The sequence below is a fragment of the Astyanax mexicanus genome, chromosome 12 (assembly GCF_023375975.1).
Source record: "Astyanax mexicanus isolate ESR-SI-001 chromosome 12, AstMex3_surface, whole genome shotgun sequence".
Lineage (NCBI taxonomy): Eukaryota > Metazoa > Chordata > Actinopteri > Characiformes > Acestrorhamphidae > Astyanax > Astyanax mexicanus.
Window position 1 is genome coordinate 15,105,128 of NC_064419.1, and position 10,310 is coordinate 15,115,437.

The 10,310-nt window shown below is 34.3% G+C and overlaps 1 protein-coding gene across 2 annotated transcripts in view; it reads right to left on the bottom strand.

The window, feature by feature from the left end:
* The window catches only part of ift122 (intraflagellar transport 122 homolog (Chlamydomonas)), a 59,157-nt gene extending 48,952 nt beyond the window's left edge, over nucleotides 1–10,205 (bottom strand). The window contains exons 1-9 of one of the 2 annotated variants that reach the window (XM_022670751.2): nucleotides 10,047–10,205; nucleotides 8,696–8,762; nucleotides 8,059–8,143; nucleotides 7,749–7,827; nucleotides 6,363–6,439; nucleotides 4,999–5,065; nucleotides 4,756–4,902; nucleotides 3,541–3,633; nucleotides 1,349–1,424 (exon numbers count right to left, since the gene is read on the bottom strand). In XM_022670751.2, coding sequence (XP_022526472.2) covers nucleotides 1,349–1,424; nucleotides 3,541–3,633; nucleotides 4,756–4,902; nucleotides 4,999–5,065; nucleotides 6,363–6,439; nucleotides 7,749–7,827; nucleotides 8,059–8,143; nucleotides 8,696–8,762; nucleotides 10,047–10,105 — 750 coding nt within the window. In that variant the 5' untranslated portion in view covers nucleotides 10,106–10,205. The remainder of the gene's footprint in view (nucleotides 1–1,348; nucleotides 1,425–3,540; nucleotides 3,634–4,755; nucleotides 4,903–4,998; nucleotides 5,066–6,362; nucleotides 6,440–7,748; nucleotides 7,828–8,058; nucleotides 8,144–8,695; nucleotides 8,763–10,046) is intronic. The other variant, XM_022670752.2, reaches the window with a different exon arrangement.
* Nucleotides 10,206–10,310: the final 105 nt, after the last annotated feature.

A 10,310-nucleotide genomic window follows, 5' to 3' on the forward strand; every position in this document is an offset into this window, starting at 1 on the left:
TCCACATGGTGGCACTATAATCAAATGAATAGGGTTAATAAACCTGCCGTGAAGAATATTGGTAGCTAAATTGTTTAAAACTGACTGGTTAATCCATAATTCCTGGTTTTTAATTATTTAGTGTGTCGTAGAATCGTAGAATAAAATGGTATTTTGAGATACCCTGTGATTCTTACGCTTAATGTTTATGTCACACCTCATTCTAAAAAGTGTTTCATTTGAAATCTAGACTTTTTTTTTGGGTTATCTTGTTTTTTCTGGGTGTAACTGTCAATACTGTCCAGTAAAACTTTGCATTTGATTGCTTTCAGCAACCAGAGCCAAAAGCATTAGTGAGGTCAGAATATTGGATATTCACCAACATGCTTTAATCCCACTTCACCTACACTATATGTCCAAATTTTTTATCACCTACCCTGCTAATGTGTGATTAAGCAGCTTTAGGATGCACCGATTGCTAACACTCAGCTTTTATAATCACCACAAAAACAAATGAAGAAAAAGATCACAGCCAATAACATTGAGGTTTTAGAACAGCTGCACATGAGTCTAAGGTCAGAATGCTTAATGCCAAGCATTGTCTAGAGGCGTATAAATCCCTTCCCAAAACAACTTGGCAGTGGATCAATGTAACTGTGCTCTCTGAAGAGATAGAGCTCCAGCCATTCCTGGCCTCACTGATGTTCTTATAAACAAATGCAATCAAATCCTTACAGCAATGTTCCAAAATCTAGAGGAAACCCTTCCCAGAACAGCAGACACTGTCATTGCAGCATTAGAAAAATAAACTTCTTTGATTCAATGGGAATGCGGATGAACCACTAGACTATAGGCACCATAAGTAATAATATATACAGGACCAGTTAAAAGTAATTTAATAGAAACACCTTAGACTCATTTCCATTATCTTGAAATGTGCAGCAGTGTAGATTAATAAAATATGATGAAAAACAAATGATTTAGTAAACAAAAAATGTTAAACAAACCAGAATATATTACTTATACTTTACATTGTCCAAAGTTGCACCTTTTGCTTAGATGACAGCTTTCCACATCTCTGCATTTATGAGGTAAAATCATCTGAAATGGCATCCATTTAACAGCTGTGCTGAACTCTTCAAGAGTTAATTAGTTTAATTTCTTGCCTCCTAATGTGTTTGAGAGCATCAGCCACAAGAGGTAGAGTTGTTATACAATGAATAGACCTATTTGAATAATGTTCTAATCCTTATTATGGCAAGAACTACTAAACTGGTAATTAAAAAATATATAGAACATAATGTAGTTATCATGACAGTCTGGTAAATTAAAAGTCATTTACAGCAGGTAAAATAAAATAGATTTGTACCTGTTTACCACTGAGCTGGTAAAAGGACAGCCTTTGTCCCCAGTCAGCCACCGCTAAGATATCATGGTGTTCATCCCTGAAACACATACATACACATGCATTAAACTGTAACTTTCTGCTGCAGCTTACACATACAGACTAATGATCAAAATAATATTCAAAGATTTATGAAGGGTTCAAAACCTCAGGTCACACAAAGTATTAGTAATAAGAAAGATTTAGATGTATCTTCTGAACATACTGAAAATAAAGATTATCTCCTATAATGTTGAAGCAATACCTTCTCTGGTAGTTTTAGGCAATATGTTCTCAAATCAATATCACAAACCATTGAACATTTTATACGGGTTCATTGTGATTAATTAAATATTATTTTAATGAGCAATTGTTAGATATTTTTTGGGAAGCTGTTCACAATACAGTTTATACTTCACAAACTATGATTAATTACAATTTTGTTGTCTTTAAAAGGGTATAATTGCATGTTATGCTATTCTATTATCTTTATATCGGTGGCATTTAAATGCTCATAAATAGACAATAAAATAATGGTGTGCAATATTGCCTGGGACAATATATCGTCCACAAATATTGTTATCCTGACAGGCCTTGTCATGTTTATCTGCTCCAGACAGTTCTATTCTAATAGCAGTACTTCTCTACAGGGACAAGACAAGCTGTGTGTGCCTTTGTACTAGAACTGTGTATTGGCAAGATGCTGGCGATACAATATGCATTTTTACTTATATTTTAAAATTGTCAATTGTCATAGAATAAACCCACAGTGATAAGTATGACATGCACAATTAATTGCACAATGTCACAATATATGGCCTCAATAATTCTGTATTAGCAGTGAATGAAATGGTCCTAAAATGATAGTATAATAATAATATAATAATATAATTTCTCGCAACAATTTCTGTAACATTTATGTCCTCCAGACAGGCCTATTTGCATGTAAGCTTTTAATTAAAATTAATATTGTGTTTTTAAGAATCAATAAAGTATTGCAAAACACAATATTGCAATACTTTGACACATCAATGTTTTGTTACCCCCTTATTTTGCACATCTGCAGTGTCAGCAGTGCAGTAAGGTGTATACATTCATTACAAGTGGTGTCCACAAGCATTTGGAAATATAGTATAATATTATATAGCTGCATGGAACAGCGACATGTAATTTTTCACTTCCCTACTTAATAACTCTCGTCCTCATAGCGAGACTCAATCCCACATGCACTTTGGCCCGGGGAATGTAACAGTAATTAATAACGGGATGGGGTTAGGAATAACCATGAAAACGTGGTGGAAATTCTGCTAAAGTTGATGCAGCAATTTATCTAAGAGTCTGGAACAATTGCTGGGTCATTACAGGATGGTTCATGTGGGAAAAGACAGTGATACATTACAGAGAAATACAGTGAAGCCTGAGCTTTACAGTAAAGCTAAGTTTCAGAGTGAGAAAAAGGCTTCAAATTTGAGAAGAAACAAACTGAAAAATCTGGCCTGAAAACAAACAAAATGAAACATTTGACCAAATGGCAACATTTTTAATATCCCGGCAGAGAAACCAAACAAAGCACAATACATTTACCTTAGCCATGTAATTCTAAGGAATGTATTTCAGCAGTGCAAGTCACATAGGTAGCAATGTCATTCTACCTTAGCAGTTCAAATGTAGTCATAAATTGATTTCAGACGTGCTATACTATTTATACATTTTGCTAGCCATGTATCTTCCATAGCAGTGCTATACTTGTATTAAATGTACCTCAGCAGTTTTAGGGAACTAAAATCACATGTAGCTAGCTAGCCAGCTACTTTAGCAATGCCATTCTAATAATAATTGTAGCTAACTACCTTAGTAATAATTGTAAAAACCTGAAATTTGTCATAAAGTTAGCTCAGTAACTAGCTTACTTTTTTCAAATCCTAAATTGACTTCAGACATGCTATTCTCGTCACACATTTAGCTAGCCACCTAGCTACCTCAGCAGTGCTATATTTGTGATAAAATTACCTTAGCAGTGCCATTTTTATCACCTTATCAAATTAACTTAAGTAGTGCAATTTTATTCATACATGTACCTCAGCAGTTATACTCATGTCACACGTAGCTAGCTAGCTAGTTCCTGAGGAAAATTAGTTGGTTCTTGAAGGCTCTATTAGAATCTGACTGTTACTCACTTTCCTGTACCTGAACCGATGATGACATTGTGGTCAGCGAGGGTTTCTTCAGCTCCATCTCCACACACTCCCCCTGACGGCTCTACCTGAGCACTGCATTTCCAAGTGGGTACAGAAAATCCTCATCTGCCAAACTCTGCAATTCCTCCATGATCCCATCATTTAACTCTTCAGTTCTGCTGGGGACCATGTCCACAACTATCTTACAGTAGTGGTTCTCAAGCCATTTGTCAGATCTCCTATATCAGTGGTTCTCCAACTTTTAAAGCAATGTAGCACCCATGATTAAACCAAAACATTTAAATACCACCTACTGATGCTACTGTGTGAGCCTTACCCACTTCACACCTTACGTAACCTGCAAATGACTGATTATTGATTATGCATGTATTGCCTACTGAGACGTGAAAAATATTGAGACAGAGGGAAATAACAGTAGTGTGGGAGAATAGTGGACTACAGTGTCTACATATTTTACTATTAATACTAATACAGTAACTATTGTTATTGTGTATTGTGGCCTTTTACTGGGTTCAACTGTTGGACCTATGAAAATGTAAAGAACTAAAGTGTAAAACCTAAACTTATAGACATGATCTACCAGGTTAAACACTAAACACCAACAAACCTGATGCTGTGAAAATTAGAGGTAAAAACATTTTAGATTTTTGCTCTTTTTTTCTGGCGCACCACCCTGAAATGCTTTGCATGAACCACAGTTTGAGAACCACTGTTCTAGATGGCTGGATTTATTTTTGTTTGTTTGTTTGTTTGCTTGTTTTTTTTGTGAGAACCACTGACTTGCGTTAGCCCCTTTAACTTGCTGATCCTGGATCAGTACAGCTACAGCTTTCACAATACATAACTGTCCCGCTCCAATTTAGAGAAAACAGTCCGGACACAACCATTAAATACTGTGTGTTAACCAGCGAATTGAAGTGACATAGCTCCCCCTGGTGGATAATGTAACATAGTAAAATATACCACTGGTACTCCTGCTCAAGCTCCTGCATTTACCCTCACATCTGATACTAATATACACTATATGGACAAAATTCTATTATATAATTCTAAGTTTTTGAACTTTTATTTCTTTCTGCAGTAATATATTTTACATCACCATTACCTATTGTCTATGTTTGTATCTTAATGAACATTCACTTGCCCTGATTTATTTATGAAGTGAACTGTGACACATTTAAACTGCAGTCTTACTTTGAGGGGTTCCAGACGATAGACCAGATGGGGGAGGACGAGCCCCCCGGCCTTTCAATCTTCACCTTCTCCTCTCCGTTCTTGTTCCTTATGCTCACCACCCCACTCATCATCCCCAGGGCCAAGTACTGGCCATCGTTCGTCCAGCTAAAGTAACAGACAGACAAACAGACAAACATCAGAGAGAACCTAGTGTTTCATGTTGTCATATGTGATACACTGATGTTACTTGTCATCACTCACCCACAACATGTGATCTTGCTGCTGACTTTATGCTTTGAAACAGATTTCTGTTCAGGAGACCAAAGACCTTCAAAACCAATTGAAATACATATAGTTAGCCTCAGACGAATGACAAATGGTTTAAAACAGTTTATCTAAAAAAATTAACATTACATTAACAGGGAAAAAATATTTTAAAATATTAGATATTATATTAGACATTATCTGTTCAAGTTTGATGCAGTGTGGAAAGGGGGGGGGGGGCTCATTTTTTCCTCTACCTTATTCTTCTCGTTTCTCTCTTTTTTTTATGTTTTTATATTTTAATTTCTCATTTTTCTCATATTTGACCTTTGATTAAAAAAAAAGAAAAGTAGCTGAGAACAAAAGTTTGGTTCTGTCGTGCTCCTTGATAACCTGAGCTTTTGAACTAATTTGCAATGACTTGAAGAATCAATTATTAACCAAACCAGTACCGGATAGCCTAAAAATTACAAATAACATCTTTAGGCATCTTTAGGTAGAAAAGTTTAAAAATGCTTTATTTAACTTACACTGGCATATACCATACTGTAAAAGTGACAAAAGTCATGGGACGTCATTCTGAAGTCCTCTGTATGCTTATACTTGGTGTTCCGTGTCTAAGATGAATTTTTTAATGGGCAGAATAAATTGCCTTTTCAAATGATCCCCTTTTTCACCCTAAACATTTTATTCTGTGTACATTTTCTCATAAACATCACTGAATCCTCTGAATTATGATATTATTTAACAGTTGTAATTATGTATTAATATTCTAAAAGCTAATGCTACAGCACTGCACTGAACAGCCTTCACTGGACAGCAGGACGCTTTGTAAGCTAGCAGGTACAGCCGGCTACTGCGGTTGTTTAAACTGGCAGTCAAGCTCGAGTAGTATCCCGTTTTGGATTATTACACTTCTTCACAAAAGATAATTACAGTATGATAAGAGGTGAAAACCAATTTATTTTTGAGCAGTGCTGCCTGTGTTAAATTTTAGAGAAAGTAAGCATTAGCTGCTCAGTGGTTCTCAATCCTGGTTTTGGACAAGTGCTTCCCCACAAGTTTTACTGTTTATACTAATTACAGCACACCTGATCCAACTGTGGTAATGTACTAACTGACACACCTTTACATTGCATCTCTTTCCACATAAACTGCCTTTCTTTAGTGAAAGGGGTCAATCAGCTTGCTGGTGAGCTGTGAGTGGATAAGGGTTGAGGTGTTAGTGCACCTTGTTGTTTAGATCAGCTTAATCACAGTAAAAAAAAAGCTAAAAATTTGAGCCAAAAGCTACAAACTACTGAAAGGTTTAATTCGATTTTAACAGTGATTTAAAAAATGTAGCATGCAAACACACTCACCAAAGTCCCCCGAGGAGCAAGAGGCAAGCTGGTGTGTGACAGGGTTGTAAGATACACACTGGATGGAGTCATTATGGCTGTAAGAGACAAGTTATCATTTACATATTCTGTAATATGGCATTGTTTTTTCCCATTTCTATACATTATAACTGTCAAAACAGTGTCAAAAGACTCAAAACTCATATATATGAGTGAAGTGGATTGTTGTATATCGCAATGTTATGTTTTGCAATACTGTATCGATTCCGAAAAACACAGTTTTAATTTGTTCCATTTGGAACCAAATTTACTGCTAAATCTCTCTTCAGATCCTGCTGTTTTCATTGGATAAAAAGGAAACAATTTTTATTTCATGAAGATTTTATTCAAATGTATTATTATTGTGTGTTTTTATACTTTGCATTAGCAATTTATCATTTTGCCAGCAGTACTACAATACATCACAAATTAATTGTAAGCCCTGTATCATGATAAGCATTGCCTTGCTCATTGCTAATACATTGCTGTAGTCAATCAATCAATACATTGAGGGTAACCCTCATTTTCAATGTAGCCGAGCTTACATAAAATTAAAGGGATTGAAACTTACATTTAAATTATAAAATCAAGCAAACAATGTAAGATTTAATTAAGACAACAATAAAATAATTCAAAATAAAAGGATATGCAAATAGGCTAAAATGTAGAGCAATAAAACAAAGAGATAAATACGTAGAATAATAAAATATAAACACAGTTAATATAAATGTAAATATATATAAAATTATAAAAATGTAAATGATGGAACTAAAATAAATAAATAAATAATAATAATAATAATAATAATAATAATAATAATAATAATAAGTACAAAATATATTAAAATAAAAGGAAGAAAATACATGAAATAAAAATGTAAAAGGCCAAAAGTAAAGGCAGTAACAAAACAAATAAAAGGATGAAATGAATAAAATAAATAAAATAAAAGTGCTTACTTGTAAAACATAAAATTAGATAAATAAAAAGACAAAATAATTTTAAATAAGTTACAGGCTGTCTGAGGATGGTTAGATATTAAAAGTTTAAAATGATTTAGTGACACCAGCGAGCTGGGTTTTAGGGTTTCCTGTAATGAATTCCAGCTCGCTGATGCACTGTAGCTAAAAACAGAAAAAATAGTTGGGTAGGTTGTTGCTATGTGTTGGTTTTCCAGGTGGTTTCTATGGTGTTTTTAGATGTAAGATGGTTGCCCTAAAGCATTCCAGGTGGTTGCTTTGGTGTTGCTCTGGTGATTATAAGTGGTAAGTACAACACCATTAATAGTGTAAAGTGAGAAATAAAGCAGCAATTGTGGTTATGATAGCAATCCCCATAACCATAAATCACATTAAAGTAGCACAAACTCACGTGTATTTGAGAATGCCCTCCAGTTTTGAGGTCCAGATAATGATGCTTTTGTCTGCAGAGCCAGATGCAAAACGCTTTCCTGACCAAAGAGAAGAAAAGTTCTGAGAAGTTATATCAAGAATAAAAAATACTGACAGTGGCATCATACGCTGCACATATATAGAGATATGTCTCTCAAAATCCAGATCAATACTAATGTCAAAGAGAGCATCACACTAAATACTTTTTCTGTCAGTTAAGTAGACAAAGCATTTGAGAAACCGAGCCCAAAATAGTATTAATAAGTATTATTAAGTATTAATAAACTTACCATCCTTAGCGTAAGCCACACAGTACACAGTGTCTTTATGGCCTTTAAGTGGCTGGATAAGGGTCCCATCAGCTGTATCGTAAACCTGCAGCAGATTTGTTTTATGTTTTAACATTTTAACTAAACTCAGAACAAAATCCACCAATAATATTGTAAATTTAATATTGAAGACTATATTAAAGCTATACAAGAAGACATGCAGAATTATTTAGTAAACAAAAAGTATTAAATAAACCAGTATGTAGAAAACAAACTAAAGAAAAACACTGAATTAGACAGTGTCCCTGGTACTGTAATTTCTGTACTTTTGTCAAAATATACAGAATTTCTTTTACTGTTTTTTTTTTTTTCCTTACAGAATAACTTGCCATGTTTTTCAATATTTTGTTTGTTTGATTTTGTTGACTTACCTTAATAAATATAACAAAACATTTATCTATTTATATTGACCAAGTTGAGGGTGGGCTATATGGCATGTTTTTGATTCAGAACACATTTATTTCTATAATTATACCCTAGATTTTTTTTTTTAAAGTTGGATGAGATGTTTACAGACATTTGTACAATGTAGCTTAAATAAATTAGCTTAGAATTTATAAACAACTAAAAATCCTTTCATAAAAGAAGCACCACATACCAGCACTCTGTTTCCAGCTGCCACTATGAGCTGACTGCCATCTGGTTTGAACGCCAGGTCATAAATGCTGCCACACAGAGGAAGACAAAGCAATACATCAAAGAGATTCCGTTTTTAATTCAGATCAGTTTATGTTGGCTTGTTTATTCAGATTAGTTTATGTTGGCTTGTTGCAGTTTAGTTTATGACAAATTTACAGAATCACACAACCACAGAATAGACAGACTGGCCTGCAAGCTAACCTAGCTAGTTAACTACTAGAGTTGCCACCTATCAGAAATAAACAACAAACAAACATGGCTCCTCAACTTCTGTGTGGCATGGTGCCAGCAGCAGTGGTATGTTTTATATACATACACTTTATTTTAATTTCAATTTATTATTTTTATTATTATTATTATTATTTTACAATTTGTTATGCGGTAGAATATTTTTGTGCATAGTTACACCACTGTAATAATATAACTTATGTAATAATCACTGAAGACTGTATTCCCCAAAAATACAAACATTTTGATACAAAATACAGAGAAAGCTCTACAATAAAGGTTTTCTCTCAAATGAAGTTAATTTATGTATTTGTTTATTTATTTATTTAACTGTTAATCCATTAGTATGATTTGTTCTTTATATGACCATATATAATACTTATTTTGGCTAATACTGCTGTATATTAAATGAATGAATCATTAATTTGACTTTGTAACAGAACCTGTGTGTTAGACATGTGTTTTGGACATTTATGGAAATAACGTTACCGAACAAACCACATTTAATTAACAACATTTAATTGCCAAATAAAGGACGATTCTGTGTTTTACGGGACGAGTGGCAAACCTATGAGCTACACATTATTTCTCATACACCTACAGCTATGCCCTGCTTTGTTTAAAATGCTTAATTCAGACGCGTAAATATGTTTTTGGTTTGTCAGTAAACATTAACGTTACCGACACTGCTTTGGTAATCTAGCTAAGTTACTTTTACATGAACTAGTTAAAATGAAAGGCTAGCTTAAGCTAGGTTAAACCGTTAGGGTTGTTAACGCTGGTTAGCTAAGCTAAATAAGCTAGGTTGTGTTTTATCCAGTATTGCAACTTAACAACAGCAGAAACCAGAGAAAATACCCTGCTGCTGCACCGCCAGGCTGCTAAATACTACACAAACGACATATTTCGCTTTACAAATTTATGTAGATATCGTTAGCTTAGCCACATAGCCAATATAAGCTAGTAAGCTAATATTGACAAACCCCTCCAGTGGTTTACATAGTAACCGCCGTTGCTAACCACATCCACTGATCAAAATTCACACAAACAAAGCCAGCAGTTTATAAACCAGCGAGTCTCACCACTGCTCAACCTTATCCCGGTCGTGTACTTTATCTATCCATGTGGGAACAGCTCGCATCGTTGTTTTTAATGCTAAATATTTCGTTAAAATTCGCTTTGTGGCGATATCAACAGGTCTCCGGTGTAATACGGACGGAGCTCTGCCGTCACCCCGTCAAAATAAAAGTTCTGAGGACCCGCTACCCATGTTTAGAAAATTTGCTGAGCACACTTAAAATATTCCTTCATGTTTCTGGAGAGAGATTACTTATAAAATATTATTA